This window comes from Cygnus olor, chromosome 5, assembly GCF_009769625.2.
Source record: "Cygnus olor isolate bCygOlo1 chromosome 5, bCygOlo1.pri.v2, whole genome shotgun sequence".
Lineage (NCBI taxonomy): Eukaryota > Metazoa > Chordata > Aves > Anseriformes > Anatidae > Cygnus > Cygnus olor.
Genome location: NC_049173.1, coordinates 48,411,887 through 48,439,472, shown reverse-complemented (window position 1 = coordinate 48,439,472; position 27,586 = coordinate 48,411,887). Strand labels below are relative to the sequence as shown.

The following is a 27,586-nucleotide window of genomic DNA, read 5'->3' as shown; positions in this document are numbered from 1 at the left end:
GTTTAATAGTTGTAATCGTATTTGGCTACAAAGTATTTCAAAATAATATATTTTAAGATAAAACATTGTTCTGATCTAGTTTTCATGAAAATGGCTATTTAACTTATTTTTTTTCCTTACATGATTTTTTCTGTAAGAGAAATACTTAGGAATTAGTTACCTCAACTACTTTTTACTGTGAAAAGTTAGAGCGTAAAGCACTCAACCTCTTGAAGTTTGTTAGTTTCTATAAAAGGAACGTGTGCTTGGCTCTGGATATATGACTACTAAAACTTTCGGTATCCGTATGCATTCATTTTAAAAAGCTGGATTTTTAAAAGCTGGCAAAAAAGTAGGTGGCAGAAATGCTTGTCTTTAAACATGCCTATTAGAGACCTAAATTATGTGCATCAGTCTCTTGCAACCCGTCTGCTGCTACAGGGTTGGACAGCATTCCTCGCCTACTGACTGTTACAGTATAGGCATGATGCAAGTGCAGCAATCCAAGTCAGTAACATAGTAAGTATGGTGTTGTGTGCACAACTCTTAAGTACAGTCTTCAAATACATATGCAAGTCTGGACACAAAGTTATATACATAAAGCAAAAAAATACTTGTATCCAAGACACTTCTTAGTGAAGCATATTCCATGTATTAAAAGAATAGAGGTTTGCCTAACATTATTTAAACAAAAAGGTGGAAAACTTGTATCTTGTTTTTACAGGTTGATTTACATGCATAAAGGATCTGCTAGAAGGATTAATCTTCCTAAGCAGTTGTAGGAAAGTCAAAAGAATGAATCCATCTTTCTACTCACTGAGCTCCTGAACCCAAGCTGCCCATAAGTCAGCTACTAGGTCTAAAGTATTTCTTTTATCTGTGTGTCTTAATAGGCTAGAATTAGACACTAGCACTCAGTATCATCACAGCTGTGATGTCTTCACAAACTTCAAGACTAAATGCCAGATAAGCAAAACACCTTTTAACTGGGTATTTAGCAGAAGGGTGGACTGCTAAAACTTAAGTTTAAAACAGAGGGAGTAACAGGTTGCAGAGCCAGGGGTTGAAAAGAAAACATTTCTTCTGGGAAGATGACTCTGAAGAAAGACCATAACAAAGAGAGGAATACATAGGTATAAGATGTTGACCAAATAGCGGACTTGACTTCTGAACGTTTTTAAGCTTTTTTTCTAACCTTGTGATTGTATCTTACACTTTTTACAGAAGTTGAAAGGGAAGAGTAGAAAAACCTAGAGAAAGGACAAATACAGCTAAGAAGCAGAGGAATTGGAAAAATCAAACATATTTCCTAGAGAACAGGCATATACTTCTAGAAAATTAAAGTTAATGGATACTTACCAGCGTCATGATACCTAGTCTGTCCACTTCCCGAGCTGGACTATGCGGAATACGCCTTGGCGTGGATCGGCCACTGCCAGGTGGGGAAGAACCAGCAAGTGAACCGCTTGCATAGGGGGGAGGAATGGAGCTCATGGACCGGAATCTGCCATGGGCATCCAAACTTCCACTACCCACTCTGCTTTCAATTTCCTCTGCACGCTGTTCTGTGTTTTCCTTTTCTTCTTGTATAAGCCTAGAAAAAAAAAAGGTTTCAAAGGAACGTGACATTCAAACAAGTACCATATAAACGGAATGTCTGATTCAAGAATTTTAGAAAGCAGCAGCACTTGGCAGACAAAACAGCCACGCTGGAAACCTTGTAATCTGATCTGAAAAAGGTGGTAAACACTTTCTGTCACACTAGTAATACAATCTCTTCCACCACACTGAAGACAAAAAGCCTGAAAGTAGTACTTAGGCATAAGCAAACTGTCAATTCCCACCCTCCCAACACCCTAAGGAAAGTGAATGAGCAACCACAATTCTGTGAGTAACCACATAAAAAGGACTTCTCGTGTCACAAACTCTTTCTAGAAAAGAATTGTAACAGCGGATAGACCATACCTAATCTCTTTGTTGATTGCATCCAACTGTTCTTGAAGCATCATGGCCAAAGTCTGAGCATCAGCCTGACCACTTGGTGACAGCAGATCTACTGAACTAAATATAGTCTCCCTGTCATCCTCACCATCAGACACATCAACATCACTTTCAAATGCTTGTGCCACATTTGCCAATACGCTTGCTTGCTGGGCTCGCTCCCAGTCCTGCTCGTTCAGAGTTTGAACCTGTTAAGAGAATTAAAATCCAAACTCAAGTAGGAATAACGTGATATTTCTACTGTTTTTCAAGAGGTTTTAAACAATTTTTTAAAAAAGCCCACTTACATGCTGAATGCATCCATCAAGACAGCAATGTTTAGAGAAATGTAAAAAAAAAAACAAGCCACAATGTAGAAAATTTTGCATCTTACAGGTAAGCACAATTAAAAAGACAGCCCCAATAGGTAAGTTAAAACATCACTATTTTGGTTATAGACACTCTAAATTACAACATAATTTTGCTAACAAATCCAGTAACAATTCTCAAAAGAGCTTTACGTAATGAGAATTTATATGTCCAGAAAGGGACTCAAATTGCTTGCAGGACAATAACATGTTAGATTAGTGAACAAAAGTGCAAATCCAGAAGTGTACAGACACAAAAGTAGGACTCCTTCAGATTATATTTTACAGGCATATACTTGAAACAAACTGGACTTCAAAATCCCCGAATTGCAGTCATTGGGCAAAAAAATTAGACTAGTAGCTGTGTATTAGTTAGTCAAGCAGGACACCTAAACACCAGCAAATATAAAAAACATTTTGATATATAAGATTTCAGCAGTTTTATTGCTGTATAATCAATTCTATTCCACCAACTCCCTGCAACAGGTCAGCCTTATCTAATCTACTTAGTTGCCATTATTTTGTGTTTAGAGTTCTACTACCTTTGAAGGTTCATCTCTGAGAGCTGCCAAACGCCCTTTCTGGGGACGCCTCAACACTGAGGAGGTGCCATAGGAGTCTGTATGACTGTCAGCCACAGATGATGTCATAGGGTATCTGAAATCTGGTCGGCTAAAACATAAAGAAACACTTTATCCTTAGGAAGGTGGGGGGAGGAGGGGAAACAAAACCAAGAAATCCACCCAAATGATTCCTGCTGTCCTACCAGTGACTTTTTTTTTAAGCAGAATAAAAGCTGCTCTATAAAGAACACTTTATAGCTACAACTAAAGCATTTTCAGCTATAACAAAGTTATGTTTAGCAAAGTGACTTTTAAAAAATTAGAAAAAAGTGAACTACAGTTAAGTGCTGGTACCTATGATGAAGTGATGTGGCTCTGAGTCGCACTTGGTCATTTTCAGCCCTTAATGCTTCAACATTTAATACAAGTTGATCCTGTAAAAATAAACAAAACATGTAACAATATGCTTTTAAAAAAACAGCATCAAATCCTGATTGACAAACTAACATTTAGTCCTTTGATCTCCTTTCTACAAGAACTCAGAAGTAATTGATTTTGAAACATAACCTTGAACAACATAATGATTTTTGCTACACACAATACAGCACCATCACAAAAGGGCATCCAAGAATAATTCTGTTGCCTCTCTACACTGTGACGCTAGGTAATGACATACATATTTTAAAAACAGCTACTGAACAAAATTCACTTGTTACTAACTTTACTAAAATTAAATGATAATATTTAATAAGAAACAAGATTTCTCAAGCTCTGTGCACAACAGGTCCTAAAAGCATCCACTTTCAGCTCCAATATTCATACATGCTCTAGAAACTTGGAATTTAACAAAGCAATTTAATGAATGAGAAAACAATGAAAGACTAAGAAAAGTGGCTGACAATGAACATCTGTGCCTTGTGTGAAAACCGCTGGCCTACATAAATAAAAATTCAAAGCACATCCTGCAAAATATTCTGAATGTGTTCTTCATTTTATTACAGAAGCACAGCCTCTACAGTTTGGCCTAGCTACTTACTAGACTGATTTGGGGAGATGCAGTACAACTGTGATTTAATAAGCAATAAAAAGTATTATTTCAGAACAGTGTGACCACAAAATGAATCACCACTGCTTAAGGAAGCAAAGAAACGAAAGGCCCCACCATTATTATTCAAGTGAACTCAGTTACAGTGCTGGACAGTCACTATTGCAAGGAGCAGCCAAGCCTAATAAATATCTCTGTCCTTGCCCCCCACTTCTTAAAATCTTAAGAAAATTTTAATCAAACAAGCATTTTATGACATCCATTGCTTTAATATACTTATGGGAAAACACCCACCATTAAAAGTATTTTTCTGTTTACTGTTCAAAGAGATACATACAACAGTACAGAAATTCTATGCAATCTTCAAACTTTGGCAAATTGCCAATATATCCAGCCACTCTGCATGTTAAGAACTGTGTTAGGTCTTTGAGTAAAAAGCTGTATGTAACCTACGAAAGCATTGCAAAACTGAGGTACACAATACCATAAAATAAACAAATCAGCCCATAAAATTACTATTCTTAAACAGACTTGGTAATGTTAAGCTTTACGGGGCAAATCAAATATGCTTCTGCTACGTAGCAATACAGTAATTATTCTTCAATATAACATGTCTGAAATGTGTAATATATACCTTTTCATGCTGAAGTTCCTCTATTTGTTTTTTTTGCGTTTTCAATTTCCCGAATAAGTGAATTCTAAAACAAAATGTATCACAAACCATGTTACTTATAAAAGCTTAGAACTCTTAAACCATAACCAAGATGAGTGCCAATAAATTTCAGTCACACCACACAGATGCATCTTAAGTTACAGACAGTTTATTGCTTATACTATTTCACTTTGATCACAGGTGAAAGTTTATCCTTTCAGGTCTACAGCCCTCTAAATAATGGATTTACTAATAGTACAAGTGCCATAAAAAATTAATACTAGCCTGTTATGCTCCGTTTGACAAAAATCAGTACAAAAAGGGATAATTATGCAGCTAAAATACTTCAAATTATTTCACTGATTAGTTACTAAGACATTACTGGATATTATTGTTGGATTTTCATTTTGTTTTCACTTGCCTGATCTACGAAGTTATTACACAGCAATTTCTTGGATGCATGGTAGCTCCAGAACTGTATCGCTCATTGACTAATGGGCCTTCATTAACAGAGCTGTTTTCTTTGCAATTGTGCCATGACTTATAAACAAGTCCAGTAAAGATAAGACTACTACAATCTGTTTACTCAAAGCAGTTCCCAAATTCAGACTAAGAATCATCTGAAAGTTAAACATCTGAGAGCTACAATAATCAAAAAGATTGTCAACTATCATATTTGACCATGGTAAATGATACCAAACAAAAATCAGAGGTTCCCCCTTCTAATAGTAAATTTATAACCAGCTCACTTTCTTTTCGCTTTCCAGTGTTGCCAAAAAGTTCTGCTAAACACTTTTCCTTGAGGTAAGTAACACCATTATTTGCATCTTAAACCTGTAATAAAGTTTCATAAGTGAACAAACAAATCATTCTGGGAAAAGAACCCCAATGATCAGAAGGAAGTCTTTAAATTTCACATGCATGTTTCTTTCCAAATTGTCGTAAGAGAGAATGGAAGCCATACGGAGAATACTTTTGTATAAGCTGTTTCTTACAGGGAAGGACAAAAATTTCTCATTCATAACCATAGAGAGTTTGAGGGGTAAAGAGAGGCTAGGGTTAACCCTAAAATATCCACCCCAAAATGAAATCATAAAAAAAAAAAAATGCTGTCAGCTGCTTCTCAGAAATTGAATTTATAAAGACTAGTACAGCAACCTTATCGATAAAGCCTGTAACAAGAAATTCAGAAATACTGGGAGCAGTTGGTGATCTTGAAAATAGTGACATTTATTAAAACCCACAAGGCAAAAGTTTACATGCCAGATAACTGGCATCCCTGCCTATGGCAGGGGGCTTGGAACTCTATAGCCTTTAAGGTACTTTCCAACTCAAACCAAGTATCAGTAAGCCCTATATTTGTTCTACACTACCAGATTTTTCTTACCTCCCAGAGTACAATAGCACAGAAAAAAAACTCAATCTTTAATGATCCGAGGTGACAGCAGTCCTAGAATTCTCAAAATACATGTTTAATACCTGACTGTTGGTTTAGGGTTGAGAACTGTGTAGACTTGAATCCATGAGAAAGTAAGTATCTATTGAAGTCTGAATACATCGTTACACGTTGCAATTAAAACATTCTGTTGTCATGACTTTAAAACAAAAGCCACTCAGCTTTTAACTGAGGCATTTCTCCAGATGGTCATTTCAGCCTCCAGTACAAAAAATTGCTTTTTAATCCAAGACAAAAAAAATCAAACTCGGCATTAAAGTGCTACTGTAAAAGGCTGTGGTGTTTCTTGTTTCTTTGTTGTTGTCTAGTTTTGTTTGGTTGGTTTTCGGTTGTTTTTGTGGTTTGTTTTTTTTTTTTTTTTTCCACAGAATAAGGGAATCCTTAAAGACAGGAATGAAAGAAGAGTCCATAGAAAGGACTTAGTTTGAAAAGCAAAAGGGGAAAAAAAGGGTAAATACATCACAATTTAAAAGCTGAATTGAATACAGGAGAAGACTGAGATGTACGTTGACAGCACAGGGAGCATTCCCTTTAACCTGCCCATCTAGGAAAAAAATACAAGATTGTTTCAACTTGCAAGGATTCCACAATGATTCAGAGTAACCGACACAGACACAAAGCAGTGGGAAATAAAAGAAACTGAACTTTACAAGTCAAAGTTCAAGTTCTAACTCTTCAGACTTCCTGTATTACACTGGACAAGCCTATTTATGCAGTCCACACCAGTCAGATAAGGATAAAGCTTCCTAAAAGATGGAAGGATAAAGCTTCCTAAAAGATGGAAGGATAAAGCTTCCTAAAAGATGGAAGGATAAAGCTTCCTAAAAGATGGAAGGATAAAGCTTCCTAAAAGATGGAAGGATAAAGCTTCCTAAAAGATGGAAGGATAAAGCTTCCTAAAAGATGGAAGGATAAAGCTTCCTAAAAGATGGAAGGATAAAGCTTCCTAAAAGATGTCTTCCCAATGCTAGTATAATGAAGACCTCCCTTCCCCCCAAAAAAAAAAGAATTTTAAGAATATATTTTCAAAATCCATATTAAAATATCCCGCAACAGAAACTATTTTATTAATAATTTATAATTTATTTACTGAAGTTACACACACGTTACATAATACAAAAATCACTACAGAACACTGAACATCTAATTAATAAATATGCTGGAATGTAACTTAATGTTACCTTATCTTCCAAGGCGGCCATCCTTTCCTTGAGATGAAGCTGAAGCCTTTCATTAGATTCAGAGAGAAGCTTATCCACAGTTTCTGACAAACGTTTATTATGCTCTTCATTCATCTTCTCTCTCTGCCTAGCCTAAGATATATAACAAAAATTGAAGTTCTTATTACAAAGTTACCGAAATCATTTAAAATTACAATGTCTGTAATAATTTCCAGGTTGTGAAAACAGTGTATTTTCAACCCCAATGCTTTGGAAAAAAATATTTATATTAAAGAAAAAACAATAGTGAATACTGCACGTATCTCCATGACTTTGTAAAGGAGTAGTATAAGATTGTAATAACTGTTCCAAGATCAGCTTGAAAGTCTGAACTTACACTTTTCAAAACGGATCAGATTTTGGAACCAATTTCATTATTTATAACCTATAAATCAGTTTTTGCATGGTTGTTTCTTCCAGCAAGACTTTTGATCTCTTTATCAGAGATATGACTACCAATTAGGTATTTCCAGACTTATTTCAAACTTGCTAGGGACTTTTCAGCTTTTTCCTCAAGATTTAAAGTTAGTCACAGCAAAGGGGCTCAAATCTCCCAACTACAAGCCAACCTAAACATTGGCTTATTTTAGAGATGAGACACAAAAACAGCTTTGCTGAATGATAAAAAACCATAAAAGGACTCTTTCAGCTTTGTTTCTGTGCCAAAAATATGTACTTTACCCTTTGCAGTTCTTGATTCTTTTCTTCTAACTGTGCTTCCATCTGTCTCAGTCTTTCTTCTATATTGCCATGCCTCTCTTCAGCCTGTCAATTTAAAAACAAAATTAGAACTTGTTTAAAAAATTTCAAAAGCATAAAAACATCGATGCCCAATAATATATCTAACATGCTTTGTGCAGCTGCCATTTATGGTAACATACAAGGCAAAACAGATGGCTTTGTCACTAAAAGTACCTAGTGAGAGTTTGTATGTTAAAAAACAAAACAAAGCCTCTCACCACTAAATACTGTGAATCAACACTTACTTGAAAATGAGTTTGCAACAGCAGAAGTTCATTCAAATCCCCCAAAAACAAAACAAATCAAAACTAAACGCATTTCCAGCTTCTCCTCACTAGCCTAGACACTATAACCCTTTGTTATTAATCATGACAAAGCAGAAAGCAGCAAGCAGAAACAAGGACTAATATACAAATTCTACCTTCCTAAGCTTGGTGGTAAGTTCCAATACTTTAGCATCTTTAGCAGCAGAGTTCCCAGGAGACAAAAGTTCAGACTACAGAGCCAGTAAGGGATGGGAAAGATAACACGGAAAGAAATGAAACTTTATGAAGACACACGCACACAAAAAGGTTCATTTGTCGTCATTACACTTTTTCAGAATTCAGTATACCATTTGCAGTCATTTAAAAATCTTTGTATTAATGACTACCATTACTTCCCTATCCCCAAGTGCGTTAACACTTTGTTAACAGTAGAAGAAATTTGGTTTTCCCCTTCAGAAACTGTTGTTTTAAAATACTTTAATGCCTATTACTGAAAGAATTTTAATAAAAAGCAGCAACATAGCAATTCATAGAGACACCTTCATAAAGGAGTTACCAGAACAGACATTCAAATTCCAAATAGTAGAAATTAAAATACAGGACAAATCAGAGTGCATTCAAAAAGATGAACAGAAAACAGGAAGATACATTCTCTGAACTAGTTGGGGAAAAACTGAAACAACTTAAAAACAACACTAAGACGACTTCTGGTAGTAGGACACTGAGAAAACAAGTCTTGAGGACACTGTCCAGTTGTCTCACCTTTGAAAGTGCTGCAACTCTCTGTGCCAGCTCGGCTTCCACTTCCGGCAAAGTTTCAGCTTTTCTCAAAGTCTGCTGCAGCTTTTGCTCAGCTAGCTCCAGTCGCTCTTGCAATTGCCTGTTCTTGTCTTCACTCTACACAGGATTATGATCAGCAATGTTTAGTTTTAAAATAGTAATAATTTTGATCGAAGACGAAGGTAAAAATGTGGATTACTACCTATACTAGACCTAAGGACAACAAACTACCCAAAATTGGTTTCAAACATAGATGTGGCATCTTCCTCTTCATTACATGAGAGAACTTACCAAAAATTTTATTTATTTATATATATATATATATATACACACACATACACGGGAGGTGAATACAACTGTTTTTTGTGTTTGTTTTTTTTTTTTAACATATTAACATGGACTTCTGTTGTTGACTAAGCGTTGCCTGGCTTCCTTTGATTAGAAAGTGATTGGCTCAATAGCCATTTCCGGTTTATGAAGCTGAACAAGTTCCCATGTGAAATATGTCAAATTTCTCCTGAGGTAAGGAAACATTTACATGCACTATAGGCTATAAAAGTAACTACACACTACACAAATGTTAAAACTTCTGGTTTAGAATGAGTAATTCTCTCACTTGAAACTGAAGATACATATAACATAGAAATCCACAAAGTGGACAGAAGCCCTGCTCCCGCATGATCAAGTGTATCAAAATGCTTAAAACCCACTTCCCTTCCCCAGTAAACTCTCTCATCTTGCCTTCCAGGGTAAAATTCTGCACAACACACTCCCTGCTGAAAAACAATCACCAGCAATAGTGCATTACAAATATATTCATCTTCCTAAAAGCAAAGTTAAGTGCCTTAGTATAGTATCTACATTTCCATCAGTATTATGCTGAGCAAAATGTACTTTTGTATCTTAATTCAAATATTTGAGCTTATTTCAAATTACAACCTGTCGATGCATGGAGTCTTTAGTGGCTATTTCATTTTCAAGTTTATCATTGAGGTCATGCACAGATGTAGCTTCACGTTGTGCGGCGAGGTAGCGTTTCTCAAGAGTTGTGATTCTCTCTTCCATGTCTTCCTTTTGGGCCATAGTCTACGCAAAACACAAGACAGAATCTAGTTATTAATATACGAGATAATTATCTAGTGATCAAACTGGGCAGGTGGAAGGAATGGAGGTGGCGTGACAAACCAAAAAGAATTGGAAAGTAGTCTGTAACTTATGCTCAGAAGTTCAGTAAACATACCGTTTAAAAAAAGTTAAGACAACTGATCTTTATTTTATTACACTACAGATCTGCTACTTATCTTTTCAGTGGCACAAACAAATCTTTACTTCCTGGCAATGGTCAGATAGCATTCTTGGAATTAACTAAGGTCCATTCCAATTTAATAAGGATACTTTTCTTCTGGAGTACACAGTAAGACTATGACCTTAGAGATCAGTGATTGGTAACAGGAACTGCTAATCACACCACTGAAATTAAGTGATTCCTTAACGTATATCTTTAAAAATAAAAAAAACAACTTCATGAATGATGTCAACATTTAAAAGATCAAGCATCTTTTCTAGCACCTTTCATAGTTAGAGTCCTCAATGTTAAATCTCTAGTTTAATAAATGTGTGAAATATCTGAAATCACGTCACAGAATGGCATGGGATGGAAAGGACCTTAAAGATCATCTAGTTCCAACCTTCCTGACACTCCTCACTTTTCAAAATCAAAAAAGTTGAAAGAAGCAGAGAACATCAAGGTATAATTGTGTAATGACAAATTTTGTAAAGTAAATGCCCTTGTGACTACCCAGATTTGACAGTTTATTACTCACCTCTCGTACATCTCTCTGCAATTTTGTATTCATTTCTTCAGATTTTATTAAGTCTTTTCTAGCTGTGTCAAGATCTTCTTCCAGCTCTGCTACTCTACTAGACAAAGAAGTAAGACGTTCTTTCATTTGCGTCTGCTCTTTGTTTTGCTTATCTATGATGTCTTGAAGTTCAATTACTTTAGCGAGGTTTTCATCATGGCACAAAGAACCATCAGAGGATCTCTATTAAACAGGAAAAAATGTATTTGCATATGACACAGAAATTTGAAAAAACAACTGTTACTTAGCAGTAAACATCCCTCCCCCAAGATAATTCTTCTATTGGATAGGCTGCAAACAGTGAAATTGTGGCTTTTCAATTAAATCTTCATTCAGTCTTTTATTATGGTTTAAAATTAAAATATTCTAGTTAATCACTAAAAAAATCATACATTAGCTGAAAAAGTAAGTGGCTCTACCTTCCCATTTGTAGTTGGTAGATTTTCTTGTTCATGATTTATATCCAGCATCCCATCTGGAAGTGTTTTTTTCTGATTATTTTGCTCTTTCAAAATCATTAACTAAAAAGAAAAGAAAAGCTTGTGTATGTTTCCAGTCAATTTATATCTCAATAATTATATAAGGAACAGCTGCAAAAGTAAGGGAGCAAAACCAATTACCGATTCTACCATAAGGTATGTATTAATGTGACACATGCACCCAAAAACTTATGCCATTACATCCTAAAAGTTCTTATTTTAAAGCCAAAGGATCTTTTTGTTGTTTTGGTTGTTTGCCTTTCCCCCCGCCCCCCACCCCCATCCTCCTTTCTTGCTCTTTCAAAGTGACAGTTGAAAACTGTAGTTATCCCCATTTGGTAAAAAAAATAAAAACACAAGAAGTGAAAAAAAAAAACAAATTTTAACAACTCAAATTACTGTGTACAAATATTGATTAAACACCTACAATGCACACCTGAAGATTTCTTTTAAAAATAAACCTACCTCTTTATGCGTAGTACCTAGTTCTTCTTCCAATAAGCTACATCGTTCAAGTGCTACTCGTAACCTCTCCCTTACCTGAAAGAATCATTTGAAATAATTTGATATCTCTGAAATTAGGAAGAAATAAATTTCATGCATCACCATACCACCATTCCCTTTTAGATAATAAATGCTTTATTACCATTTAACTTAGAGACCAGCTTAATCTTTAGTCAATAGCAAATACAAGACACTCCAAAAGACTTTCTAAATAAACAATGCATATTTTAAAATCTAGCTTTTTTGTTGTTGTAAGCAAATTATATCTCAACATGACCTGTACATTCACTTAACATATCCCGAATTTGCCTATCCTTTTGAAAGCCATAAAGTGTGTATACTTTTGCTTATTCACAACAAGGAAGGGACAGAATTTTCCTTAACACAGTTTGCAAGATTTTTATATAAAGTTCACAAAAGTTGTTTGGTAAACTAAGAATTTGTAGCAAAATTCACAGATGTTATATTACCACTTGCAAAGCCTGCTGCCAACATCAGGCACAACACAAGGGTGAAGCTCCTTTAATTCAGCCTTATTTTATAAGACAGCATAAGCAGATTCCTTCCTTCCTGTTCTCCCTAGTCCACTTCCTATATTACATAACACCAAAAGGCTAAATTCTGATATTATACAGATAAGTAAATGTATGCATTTGTACAACAAATACAATGCACCTGAACCATCCTTGGTTTACATTAGAACAGTTAATGGAATACAGGAATAAATTCCAGCACCTTGCTGCAGCGCAATATTAATTTAGGAGAGCAGTTTCAAATGCACTTATAACACAGCCACCATCTTAATACAGAGAAAAGTTCAGAGAACCTGTCTTCTACAACTTCAGTACAAACAACTGTGGTCCACAGAAAAGAAAGGGTGGATAGGATGAGATGACATTAGCTAGCATATTTCATTACCTTTTCATCAAGGGCTTTATGGTGTTCAAATAAAGATTTTAGTGCTTTGAGAACTTCTACTTCACTAGAAACTCCTGCTGGAGACTGAGCTTGTCTCTTTACAACAGTCATTCTGAGAGATCGCTCATGCCTGGAGACAAGACATTCCAAATGTTCCAGTAATAGCTAAAACAAAAAACAACAATGTTTATTCCTGTTCGGAACAGCTGCAGAAAGCTTTGCCTCCTAAACCACCACATTTTGTATTCTAAACTTCAAATCTGAGAACTGACAACTATTACATCAAGTATAAAGACTCATTTTTAACATTTTGCCCATATTAAGAGCGGTATCAGAGCAAACAATGTGTGCTCCCTTTTGGTCTAGCTTTTAAATGAGGCTTCTACTTAACTAGGTCTTTCCAGTTCCTCCACCAATATGAGGAACAGCATGCTTGTAGAAAGGATACACATAGGAAATACTCTAAACTGTACAGCAACTGCTCTGCTGGCAGCTGTGTAAGCTGCTAGATCAGACAGCCTGCCTGCTCTACTCCTCTGCTCCCAAGTAATGTATGATTTCAAAATTGTAACTAGAAGAGAGCTGAGTGACAGATAGCAGTGCAATCTTACAAGCCTTTCTGGATTCTGCACAGCAGTATTTGGAGCTATACATAAGCTTGCAAACTTTCTTAATCAACACACATTTACACCTCCAGGAGGATTCATGTACAAATATCAAGGAAAAAACTTTTAGCTTTTCAAATTCAACATTCAATATTTTTCTCCACATAGTTGGATACTTCAAAAAGGGTAATTCTGGAGAGAAGACAAGGAACTTACCCTGGTATTATTTCTTTCTGCTTTCAGTTCAGCAATTTCTTCCTCCCTTTCAAGCAGCTGTTCCCTGCATACATTTAGTTCTTTTGTAAGCGCTGCAAATTCCTGAAATAAACCAGACAGAAATATAAGTACAACAAATATTGGGACACCGCGAGAGTGGATTAATAGGAACACTTGACACAATTTTTCAAAGTATTCATTTCAGATGTCTAAAGCCAATACAATTGTACAGTCATGCTAAGCAGGCTTAAATTCAAACACTTAAAACCTTTATAATGTCAACTGCAAAGATAAAAGACATTTGACCAGTACTTCAAAAACTTGTGTCTCCTCTCGCAATTATCTGAGTAAGGGTATCCCTGTTAAGCAAAGGGAAAAAAAACTGTTTCTAATGCACTTGGTACGTTGTTTCAAAGATTTTTTTCTTAAAGGACTGCTATATGGAATGCAAAAACAGAGCACTAATAAGCACAGTAAAAAATAGAAGTCAGCAACACATGATGTTTTTATTCAGCATTTAATTGTGAGAGACAATACATAACCCTGCCATTTACCAAAATACTCAGGTTACTTCTTTGTAGTAACAAAGCATTCTTGAAGGCTCACCACTGGAGGACTCAGACTTTTACCTGTATTTGTCTAGTTTAGCAGTACACAGGGATTTTGCTTATACCTACTTCCAAATCTCACAAAACAAAAGTAGAACAGACCTTTTCCCTACAGTTTTGCAAGAAATCCAGGAAAACAAGAATCAGAATTTTTCTATATGAGGAGCCCTTGAGTTTTCAAAAGACTTCCCCTTCAATTTGAACAAAGCTTTCACCAAACAAAATTAAGCCGAAATAAGCATCACTGAGTGGGAAGGCATCAGTAAACAGCAGTTAAGGTAACACAGCAGTTACTGCATGGCTTGCTTTTTTGTTTGCTTGTTCCACTATTTTGAACACTGAGACAAGTCAATAGTAAAGAATATATTTCTACATTTGGGGGGTTGTTAGAAAGATATGATTGTCTTGAGTACCTGAAAGACCTACTACATCCTAAGCTATTTCCATACTCTAGCAACAGCCTCCCTAGAAACACTCACTATAAATGGCATTCAAACTCTGGATCAACTCAAAGAGCATACTCTGGATATAATGAAATACGAAACTATACAAGACACTTAAAAGTAACTACTGAGAATAATCTTGCCTACATACTTACTCTAACAAAATTAAAGTTGTAATCTGAACCACATTAGAAACAACTAGCCGTAAGCCTAAATGTGAACGAGACCATACTTTAGAAGACAGCTTTGTAGGAAACTGGGAAAAAAACACACTTTTTCCATCAGTGCAACTTAGGATAAGAAATTAAATACACGTAGATCACTTCAATGGCTGATGAACACAACAGAAGCACTTGTATAAGAAAAGTTGGAAATGCTAATACACAAGTTAGTCTTCTCTACTGTCTAGAAAAGACAAAAACAAGTCATGTCTAATAAACAGTAAATTGGTACAGCTGCACTGGTAAGTTGATGAAGGTACAGCAAGCTGTGAAGAATATCTTATGTAAATACACTGTGTGCACAAAAGACGCTTCTCTAAGTCTTCCAAGCTCTGCAAGATATACTGCCTAACAGACGGCTGCTGCATAACAAGTTAAAAAATTTAAAATGGAGCCCTTTTGCAGTAAAATTCAAAGTGACAGAAAACACATGCTTAAAAACAAAAGGACTCAACTAATTATACTAGCACATCTGCAAATTCTAACATGCAGCTAAAATAAGCAGTCAGAAGACACGTCTTAATCTAATTAATCGAAAGATTAATTTAGTAAGCTTTATTCTAAAACATGCGCATGACAAAAGACACAAAAATACCGTTGCACAACATATACCTACAGTGAACTCCTTTGGCATTACTAATGCATTAGGTGTTTAAAAGTTGCTATGAAAGAAACAGTAATATCACCAGCACAGATGCAAAATCCATCACCATAATCCCTCTTTCTAAAGAAAAGTCTGTTAATTGAAAAAGATTCAGTACAGTCCACCTAGTTAATTAGGAAACAACAGCAGGAAAAAAAACACTTAATTTTCCTTCATTTTTTCAACCGCTAAAAAGCCTATTTCTTTACCATATTTACTAATTAATATTCATATAAATTTTCATCAGAATATTTCAACTTTATACATTGACTCATTTGCATGCTTTAAAAAATGGCCTGTTACTGTCAAGTAAAAACCGCTGGAAATATACTTCTTAGAACATCCTGTTCAGCAACTTCATAGCTAATGTAAATTTTAAGCATTCAAAACAAAATTTAAAAGATTCCTGGGTGCAAGGTAGACAAAGAAAGGAAACAGTCCACCTCACACTTCACAGGAACTGAAGGAAAGATCCACTCCATGAGCTTGCCTACAGAACTCACCATAATGTCAGAGTTTTTACTGTACCTTCAATAACGCCCTCTGTGGGAGTTTTCACAGCTCCCAGGCAACTGATAGCACATGTCTCTTCTGCTCCAGCGTAAGTGCAGGTAAACCCAATTGAGGTTCTGAAGTTGTAGTTATTCAAAAGCCTACCTTACATATCTTTACATATTTCATAATTAACAGTTTTCAAGTACCACTGAAACTATTAACGGATTCAAATTATTTACAGAAGAGCTTGATATGAACTTGTTTTCCAGTTGTGGGTTTTTGTGTGGTTTTGTTGTTTTTTTTTTCCCCTCCTTTGAAAAAGCAAAAAGCCTCCAAGTGTCAACATCAAAATTCACTATCGCAGACATTATAGAATTCTCCGAAGGACATCAGGCTGACAATGGTAAGTTCTACGTTCTTCCAGACTATCTCAGGTCTTGAGTATGTGATAAAGAAAGCAGCAAGGACTACCAGACACCACTTCATCACCCTTCCTCAACTTAGGATCACTGTGTAGCATTAATAAAGTGTTACCTAAGACACGTACAAGCTCCATCTTCACAAAAACAGCTGTATATTTCAAAGGAAGTCTACTCACCCTTCAAATGATTATAATACAGACAGTTCTATTCCATCGCATATTCCTGTGCAAACATAAGTTATAGCACAAATATATCATAATTATGACATGAACCACCACACTGTCAGATGACCCAAAAAGAACAATACACACAGGAATTTATATTGCTGCTGTATAAACAGACTGACACATATTTCTAGCATTGCATAATACATCCACTGCTGTTTGTTTTTACAAAATGTATTTGCTGTGAGTCCCATAACCTGCCTTATAAAGAACACTTGAATGTCCTTAGTTTCAGTTAACGCTGCCAAAAGACATGTCTTTTCTAGTTTTAATACCCATGTTCAACAGAAGACGATCCGATTTCCACGAGCAGTTCAAAAGAAAACTATTTGCAACTTTGTCATCTCAAAAAAGAGTTTAAGTTGTCTCAATTTCCTCCTTGGCACCAAATGAATCTACAGAAGAAATTAAAGGAAACAAGAAAAATCCTGAAAAACTCTTCCACTTATCTGCAGAGCTATATTACTTATTCTGTACCTAAGGAGAAGACAGAGCTTCAGAATGAAGTTGTGCTCTGCTTCCAGCTGCAATCAAAATAATAAATACCCTACTCTGAAGACTGACAAGGATGGGACTCAGAATAAGCACTTCAGAGCATTTACTACTAGAAACAGAGTGCTAAATATACTAAATATCCCTTGTTGACTAGAACATACTGGCAAAAGTTCAACTATTATACTAAACCAAAATGCTTATTCAAAAAAGTAACTTTCTGAATTTGTATCATTCCAAACATGACACTCCTACTGCAAGAAATGGTAACTCAACAAAAAAAAGAAAATCAGTGAAAGTAACTTTGTTATTGTTCAGTAATATGTTTTCTGGGTTTTGTCCACAAACTCCACAAGTTTTTAAAACAGCTGCGTTTCTTCCACATCAACGTTCAGAACTGACCTTCAACTGTTAGTATTTTAGAGGCCACAAACATCCTTCCAAAGGTTGCACCAGCTGATGTCTAGCTGTCAAGTCTGTAGAATTCTGCTGTCTGACCTGACACTTGATTGCTTATGAGATGATGATCCAGGAACATTACAGCTTTCAGGTAACAGGTTTTCTTCATGATTATTACAAGCACAGTTTGTAGGTTTCACAGATAGTGAAGCAAGCCCCTAAATGCTACATGACAGGAAGAACAGTATTTCAGTTGGAGAAAAGTTGGGGATTACTTCTATTTCTCTGAGGAGTCTAACAACATGAGCTGCACACTAGGGATGCTCTTTGCTACTATAACTGCAGACAACAGTAAAGTTGCTTGAGATTTGTTTACACACAAAACTTTTTTCCGCAATAAAACACGATGCTGCTCCTCAGCACATAAGGATTCATGGATTAACAGCAACAAGATGACTAGAAAACTTAAAGGATAAAAAGATATAAAAACAAACATCCTTTGAATACATACTACTATTAATTCATCCAGAAAATATTACCCTCTTGCAATCAAGAAGGATCAAGATGCAATTGTTGCATCTTTAGGAACATATCTGCCAGAAATATGTGAGAGGAATTTATCTGTTTAATCTTTACATCACATTTTATTTTACTGTTAACATTCTGTTCTGTGGTCTGCATATCAAAACAATCCACTCAAAAATCCAAGAAGCTGAAAGGATGATGAGAAGAACTGGGGAAAAATACAGGCCATCGGGGATGAGAAACCAAGGTAATTTGAGATAAACTTTCATCATGTTATTTGTTACACAGCATCCACACTTATTCGAAATGATGTGTAAATGAAAATGAGAGACGTCATAAAGCAATCAGAACAAACCAAAATATCTAAGCTTAACAGGATATTTAATAGTCCCCTTATTTTAAACCCAATGGTTGTAGGTAGCAACAGGGGCCAATGTCCCCATGTATAGTATTTTAAGATACTTAAGTATTTAATAAAATTTGGAAGTGCCTAGTAAAAGCAAGTAAATGCTTGTAGTTGTTGACTCAAAAGGGGTTAGGTTTTTCAGCTATCACAATTACTTAATTCAAAATCACTCAGAGTTACATCTACAACATTCACATTTTAATCATTAAACCTTGCCTTTCAAGAAAACGCAGTTATGCACAGACAGCAGAAATCAGAAGAAACATCAACCGACATAAACAATGCTTTGCCTATTCAGCATAATAAATAAGATTGCTTTCAACCCCTCCATATCTGTAGCATATGCTAATAGGAAAGACAAAAATTAAGACTAGAATGTGAAGAAAAATATTTTGCTGTTCACATAATGAAATTACTTTCCAGTAAGCAAACAATCTGGATTTTCTAACAACCTGGATTTTCTAACCTGGAAATAAAAAAGCTGTTTCAAACATTAAGAGAATCGGGTCCATGAAAAAGTGTTTCTTTTGCTCTAAAACAACAAAAAATATAAAAGGGAATGTATGAAATTACTTAAAGGGATACTAAGATATGGTTATATCAAACAGGTTTCAGAGCAATTTTCATGTTTAAAGTGGCTGATTTTGACAGAGCTACCTACCAATCAGTGAGAATAGTGTAGCATACACTACACTTTAACATACCAGCCTCCTTTTCTATTTCTCCTTATGCATAAGAGGTTTTGTAACTCAAAAAAGCCCCACTACTAAAACAGGTGCAGATTTCTTTGCTATTAAAAATTTTCTCCCATTCCGAGTAGCGGCATGGAAAAAGTTTAAAATGTTTAGTATCACCTTTTTTCACCTCTCATTAGTTTACATTTTCCTCGACTCAAAAGCCTGTTTGTTTTTTCCGCTCTAACAAAAGCTGTAACGCTGCATGAAAACACTAAAACAAGCATTGCACCTAGCTAATGGGTAATTATTAATATTAAACAAATATTAAATTAAAGCTGAGTAACTTCTATCATTCCAACCCTCTTTTTTGGTATGGTATTCTTCAACCTTGCTTCTTGGATTGACCTATCTGGGTTTTGTCGCTAATGATGCTCAATCCTAAATATGCAATTAAGTTTTAAAATGTTTACAGTTGCATAATGTTACTGCTCTGGAACGAAACACTGCTTCCAGTCCACTTTGGCAATGAAAGCAGAACCAACTGTCTAGCATCTGACAGAAAGCATGCGCAAAAGAACTCTAACTTACAGCCAGCAGGTACCAAACACATGCCCAAGAGCAAAATGGAAAAGTTCATAGTAAAACAATCTCCATGGTAATAGGTTTCCAGTTACCGTCTTGACTGAGTTGCTCACATTTGTGTGTAGTATTCACTGAGCCTTAACTACAAGGCATTAAATCTGAACTTCATTGCTAGGAACTCTGAGGAAGTGCTGCATGTCAAAGTGTAAGAAAACATAAATGAAGATGGATGGTATTTGGCAGCTTTGCAAAAGGAACACTGAATTAACAGAAAAGGGGAGGTAAAAACACATCAGTTTCCATGTTTTCCTGTCTATAGGTCCCCTTTCACTGATCTAACACATTTCTGATTGACATTTTCTACCGGTGCATGGGAGTGTAGAAGTACTGCAACCCAAAGCACGGCTGAATCTTTAACCCCTTGAGAAATCAGATGTTTTCCTTTCACCACACTAATCAACACCCAAACTTCATACGTGCTGCAGAACAGTTTGGAAATTTAGTCCGTAAAACCTAGTACAACGACTGAAGCACAGGTTGAAGAAAAGCAAACAGGAGCCACCTACACTCAAATCATTAACTACTGCCTGCATAAACTTGCAAAGTCATTACCACCTATATTCTTGCATTTAATTTTCTCTAAATTCTGCAAACCATCACTGTTATGTATATGAGACTAAGGGCAAAGCCTAGTGCAAAACTATCTGTGCACCACTGGACAGCCAGTCGCTGATTACATACGGTTTCTTACAGTGCAAGGTACACATGCTAACCTGAGAGCCTTCCAAGTTCCACCACTAATTAGAGCTACATACAACACAGTGAATACAGTAGTCAATTTCTACAAGACTGTTTGCTGGTAATATTCAGAACTAAGCCACAGCAACATCCTATTTTCTTCAGTGCTAAACCAACCTCGTTGTGCATCTGTAAAATTCAGAAAAGAGAACAAAAGATTGTTTAAACAAGTCAGAAAATATCTCTCAGTTACTCTTGGTTTAGGTCTAAATTTGCAGTTTGCTAAGCATCTTCCTGAAAGGCAGATAGCCTTGATATCACTGAAAGATTAAGAATTCAAGTTTTCTCCAGGTAACAGGTTAATCACTTCATCAGCCTCAACAAATCATTGCCAGCATCTGTGGCTGGTTCAAAGTACAGTGGATCACAGAGTCTATTTTCAGTTAACCCAGAGTAGACACTACCTTTAACAGAGACTTTTAAACTACTTAAGCTACAGATGGGTTACAAAGACTATATATTGAATCGGAGAACAGCTATACCAAATCCCCCCCCCTCTCCCCCTTAATATCTATCAGGAAAGCATTGGTCATCATGGAAGAGCAAGCTGTTAAACATGGGGGGTTTGGTTATACTTGGTGCAGACTGGTCAGTAATACAGCAATCCTCTTCAATACTGCGTCAATCCAACTACTCATTTTCCAGAAGAATAGTTTACCTAACACAGAAACAATTTGAGAAACAATTGGGGGGGGGGGGGGGGGGGGGCTGGGAAAACAAATGCCTCAATTAAACCCTAAATTAATGAATCTGAAGGGTTTCAGTGTGAATAACCTCATTCCTACACCCCTAGCCTAGTCTATTTTGATTAGTAACTAATACAGTAAGTAGTAGGACAACTTCTTAGTTGTAGCTTTAGGCATCTCCATTTTTGGAGTCCATGTCAGTAAAAAAAACTTACCCACACCCATATCCACTATGGCAAAAGGAGAATACAGTTGTACTTAATTAAAGAGGAAGAATCTTGCTTTACCAGTTTGACAAGATATGAGGCAAAACCAGTCTCCATCTTTAATATGACACTATAGAGATTTCATTTAAATTTCTCCTCTCCACATAAAAGTTGGTCAAGAGGATCCTGTACAGGATTTCACAACATAAAACACTCCTAAAAATGTCAAACTGTAAAGTAACTGCAAGATAGCTGAGAAAATTTCACACAAGTCCAATATTTCTAGTGGACTTCCCCAGTTATGGAGGCTGAGCAGCTACCACAAAAGCTGTAACAAGATCTTTTAAGTTGTAAACAATACTGAACTGTCAGTTTCCTTGGGCAAAAAAAAAAAAAACATGGTGTTTTTTTTTCCCTATTCAACTCCAAACACACTGCACTCACAAGGAACAGCACAATTCTCACTCAGCTGACATTTAAAATTAAATTTCTATGACTTCAAAATTAAAAGTCATTTAATCCTGAATACTGACTTTCAGCATCTCAATCCGCACGTGAATACTACACTTTTTTTTTTTTTTCCAGAAATAGACCAGAACAAGAACCTCCGCACACGACTATTTCGGTGACAAGATACCTCCGCTCGCAAAAACCGTAAGCAGCAGCTGAGGCACGGCACTGCCCTGCCCTATTCCAGCCATTAATCTTGGCCTCGAGTTGTCAGGCTTAGTTCTGTGGCCAGCAGTTGTACAGTACATTTTTCACACCGTGTTAAAAGGGAGTGCTTGGGAATATCTGAATAAGGCTGGCCAAGCCACCCTCATTAAACAAGCATCAACATGCATTCCCCCTCAGTGCTCTGCTATTACATATACACACAAACACACACTTTTTTGCCAACTGATGAACAGTTCAGTTTTATGATTTCAAACTTGTTTAAGCAAGTAATACTCAATGAGGACAGATAGATGTCTTCAGCAGGTAATTGAACTTACAGTCCCTTTACATTCTATTTTTCTGTTTCTTTGTACTATATCATCCAGTTTCTATGCTAAGTGGATTTACTAACTAAAGCTAAATACTTAAGTCTGCAATATTTGGACTGAATGCAATTGCACCATTCCATGGAACAGTCACTTGATTTTTGCAATAAAAGCTAATCTAAAGCCTATTCAAAAAGAGTTTTTTCATGTCTTAAAATAGACACGTCCAATATTTAAACACAAGAGCTTAACCCAGTAACACAGATTGTCAAAACAATTTATTTTTATGCTTTTTTAATGTTTTGTTGTTTGGTGTTTGACTGCACAAAGAATATTTATAACAAACAGTTCCATCACACTTTCTAACAACTGCCTGAACCCAAAAACCAGAACCACAGATTATCCTGAGTTGGAAGGGACTCACAAGGATCATGGAGTCCAACGTGTTACATCACAGAACAAAGCCAGGGATATGACTAACATGAAATTGCAAGAAGGGAAAAAAGAAGAGAAGAGGACAATCTTAACACGCTGTAACCAGTAACAGATACTGGAGCAAAAGACGGATTAGTGAGGAACCTGGTCTGAAGAGCAAGTACCTCCTGTTCCATGCTAGGCTACAAACGAAGGAATGATGCAACCAGGAGACCCTGAGGCCTTATACACAGCTGAGAGAAAAGATTAGCTTGGCCCATTTCTCCCCTACTACCTCCCTGGCCAATCTTCTATAACCATTACACAAAATACAGAAGAGAGTTAAGCAATCTCTAAAGACTACAGTTACAACAAGGAATCAGAACTGCATTAACGTATGAACATAAAGAGATTACAAGAGGGGAAAAGGGCAGCTTCTTTCCTGCATGGACAAGCACTGAAAGCTAAAATCCTAAAAAGCTTTTTGATTTTTCCCTTTGCCAGAACTAATTCCACATTTCTTGAAACAGACTCAAGTTTTAGAAGATATTGTCAAACCACACCCTCAAAAGACATTCTGAAAGCACAAGCTGTGTGTTCTAAAAGAAAGAAATTACCAGATGCACCTGCCCCATGTTCTTCAACATAAAGTTAATATAAGAATGTAATGACCCTTCAGAGACATTTCACCATGAAATGCATCAAAACGATAATACCATATTAAAAACACATTACTCTAGGAAGATTCACAGTAGTATTCCAAGGCATCCCTGAAACTATTTAAGCCAGCTTTAGTCATTCACACAAAATTAATATGGCAAATAGACAGAGCTTCAAAAAGATATTCTAATTATAGATATTTCCCTAAAACATGCATAAACATGTGAAGACCCCAAACAAATTCACCACATAACCAAGGTCTGAAAAACTGTTCTCCACACAAGCTCTGTTCTTCCAACCACGGTCTCTAAGATATAGTCATCTTTCATACCCATAAAGTTTAGATTATCTGAAGAAGTGCTAGTGCTACACGTAACTTTCATATCACATAATCCCCTTCAAACCTTTAAAGGATATCTGATTGGGGTCAAAAGTTTTTCATCTCTGTGTTTCCAAATTAAAATACAAGATGTGTCCCGTCTTAAATCCTAGCAGAAGCAAGAGACTGAAGTGTGAGCTGTCAGTTGGGACTTTAAATGTGACGTAAAAAACCTTAAAAATACTGTATTACACAAAGTTCAGGTTCCCATTGTGAATAGTAAAACCACAAAACTTATTTATGCACAAACTACAGTGAAAAGCACAGCTGGTAACAGAATTTAAGTCCAAAACACACTTCAGATAACAGATTTCCCCTTTATTGATAGAGGTGCAGAGAAAATGAGTTTTCACTGACATTCTATCGTCAAAAGTAGATATTGCTACATGATTTTTGTGACAGGCTCACGTAAAATACTTGAGAATACACAATGCAAACCCACAAATCCACAGTTTAAACCTTGCCATTGATCAAGTCAGAAGTTCTTTCAGATATGTACAACAGAATTCCTCCCCCCTAATTTTCTTTTTGAAAAGTTAAATTTACAGTGTGAAAAATTTTGTATCGATTTGTATCGAGCACACATTGAAACAAGCAAGCAATTCCACTTGCAGATCTCTCCCCCTTGTCAGTGGCTTGTTTTATGATCACACTCAGAAAGTTCAGAAGCATTTAAAAAAAAGACTAATCAAATTGGTTATTTGCTGAGAACTAGTATCTTCAAAATAACAGCAATTTACATTCCTGTTCACTGAATAAGCCTTCTCCACATTAAAGAAAGTTTTACCGTTTACACTAAGGATTTGGGTAGCCAAAATTCCTTTTCAAGTAATTCAAAATAAATACCATTTCTCATTACAGGAAATCATCAGTATTGAGAAGACAATGATTATTAAACTTCAGCCAGCTGCAAGACAGTTTGTTTACATTAATATTCATAGTGAAGTCTTTCAACTATACGGACGGCCAATCTAAACTTTGTATAGATTGACATAAAAATTCTTTGTTTAAACTGCACCTCCTGAAATATTTTGTTTTACACTGTGTAAATGAATCAGCTACTAAGCTTATATAATTACATCCTTATACTGTGTGCCGTCCTGTAAACTTGAGGTAGGAAAAGAACAATTTCTACAGTAAGGAGTTTGTTAACCTGTGGTGTGCATTCTTTTACTAATTTTCACCAGATATTTACCTTTAAAAAGAACCATACGGTAGAATGTGTTCTTAAATGCAATGTTTCCCTACAAAACATTGTAACTGACCTGTACCAAATTTGGTATGTATTTATACACGAGAGGCAGGATTAAAACAAAGAAAGCACAGAAAACTTCTAGACAATTAGATGCTAAATGGAATTGGGTAACAAACCATGCCATGTATGAGCAATAGGGGAGTAAGGCATGACACAGCATGGCTCAGAGCATACACTGACAACTGTTCTACAGAAAAAAAATCAAAGGTTGCCCATTTCACTACTGCAGCAGCAAATGGAAAACACTTGCTTAATCTCCAAGAGGACATTTTTTTCCTCCTCTTAACAAAATTACATAGACATACGCATCAAAATTTTCAAGCTTTTAGCCACATCATTGAAGGTGTTTGTTTCAAATCCATCTTGAAGATATCTGATTATGCCTCGTACTGGGAGCATTAGGACCTTTTCACCAAGGAATCTTGGAGCACTTCATAGAAGTTCTAAAGCCAGATGTTTTTTCTAAACATACATATTTCTCAAAACATAACTGTAAAACAGAAGAACTATGGGATAAGATATGTTGACTGTTCTTACTTGTTTGCGGCCATCAAGAAGTCACAGTATATTTCAAATGCAACCAAAATTATATTCCAGTTAAAACGTTCACTACCATCCTCAAAAACCATTTCCTGAGCAGACACGAACATAAACACATGAGCATAGTTCAAGGCCAGCCACTATGGAATAGCAGAATAGAAGATTAAGCAACAAAGCTTCTTTTTGTAAAAACGCTACAGCTCTAGTCACTGCAGTAACCGGCCCCAGAGCCTTGTCATGACAGCCAGCCAGAAGAAAAGGAGCTGGTTTTCAGTAGCACTTACATGAAACCCAAGGTAAAGTCTGAAATAGATGAAGGTCACCAGTAAAAGACAACTTAACCAACAAGTCACATCCATTTACAGAGGGAATTAACAAATCAAAATCAAACTGAGCAATACTTTTAAGAAGCATTGTAACCACAGTCCTCCTCCAGTTCTGTATATATGAACTAGGAGAATAGTCTCCTCAAGCGACCTACAGACACGCATTCAGCTCACTACAAAATTATCTGGAGCTTACAAAACGCAGAAACAGTATTTGCATGCACTTCTGTGAAAAAAGTCAAGTTGAATAAAAAATCTCATTCCACTCAACAGCAAAATAATAATTTTTTTCAGCCTGGAGAATGTGAAAACATTTTTCCTGGCAAGAACTGCCACACATTTCCCCACTTGCATCTGGAGACTACATAGACAAGCTTACAAGAAAAATGCACTTGGAAAGTTACGAACACTCAGATTACCCAACACACACAATGCAAATTTATCCCCTCTCAGCATTTGTGGATTGAAATCCATACGCACAAGAAATTACGAGAAGTATTTTCTAAAACATGTCAGATACCATTCAGCCTTACATACATGTAGTGAATTAAACTGTCTTAACTGCTAAAAAGCAGCTTACATCATGACATCTATTATATTCCTTTAAAGAAGGAAAATTAAAATACAAAATAAAGTGAAACAATTAAGTGTATTAATTGAGTAGTGGAATGCAGTTCGGAAGTATAAAAAACAAAGTTACTAATGGACAGCCAACAAGTTCTCTCCAAAGATTCAAGTTCTCTGATAACATTGTTAACTATGCACGATCTACATATTCCAAAGTAATTTGTGTTTTTTATCCTTATGCTTTTTGACTTAAGTTTTTATGCTACATTCTGTAAGCTATTTTCTGATTTTAAATGTGGCATCAATACATTCCGATTGTAATTCAGTAAAAATCACATGGGAAATGTTTTCTCCAACGTTTTAATGAATATTCTAGAAGCACCAGGCTTGTGGAAATTTGACAGTCAGTTAACTTATATAAGCACTTACACCACAAATGTATGATCTTCATTTTAAGTTCAAATCCTATAGTGTTAATAAAGATAATATCCATCTCTCCTAAATAAATACCAGACCGAAGAAACCAAAGTCACAGAGTAATGGATGTTAAGGCACTAAGAACTCATAAGAGAAAAAAATGTATTTAACTATTTATCTTTAAAGAAAGAATTTTTTTTCTTAAAAAAAACATAGATAGAAATTGCAGCTAAATAGCCACACTGAAACTCTATGTCTTGCTAGCGGACATCTTTAAAGTACTGTTGAGGAATACTCCTAAAAAGCAGAGAAAAAAATAGAAGGGCTGGCAGATAAAGAATTCTCTGTTTTCAGGATACCAAAATAAATACTATTTGTTGTATAAATACTACTTGTTGTACAGGTGGCTACAGGCTAGTTAGCACAGATGAGTATATATGCAAAGTTCACCTCATTCTGAATATGCTATGTATTTTATAAACTGCTTGTTTTGGTTAGAGCTCTTTTCACCCAAGCTTACATACAGCCCGTTTGTTAGACTGCAAGTTAGACTACTGCACATCAGAAGTTAATAAGCCCATTAT

General features: G+C 35.9%; 1 protein-coding gene across 1 annotated transcript in view; it reads right to left on the bottom strand.

Annotated features, from left to right (window-relative positions):
- Window positions 1-27,586, bottom strand: part of PPFIA1 (PTPRF interacting protein alpha 1) — a 58,100-nt gene that overhangs the window by 23,758 nt on the left and 6,756 nt on the right. The window contains 15 exon segments of the mRNA XM_040560612.1: window positions 1,339-1,573; window positions 1,945-2,168; window positions 2,870-2,999; window positions 3,245-3,324; window positions 4,570-4,602; window positions 4,604-4,633; window positions 7,225-7,356; window positions 7,945-8,028; window positions 9,033-9,167; window positions 9,990-10,136; window positions 10,874-11,095; window positions 11,332-11,433; window positions 11,857-11,931; window positions 12,814-12,978; window positions 13,635-13,736. Of these exon segments, the coding sequence (XP_040416546.1) occupies window positions 1,339-1,573; window positions 1,945-2,168; window positions 2,870-2,999; window positions 3,245-3,324; window positions 4,570-4,602; window positions 4,604-4,633; window positions 7,225-7,356; window positions 7,945-8,028; window positions 9,033-9,167; window positions 9,990-10,136; window positions 10,874-11,095; window positions 11,332-11,433; window positions 11,857-11,931; window positions 12,814-12,978; window positions 13,635-13,736 (1,896 nt within the window).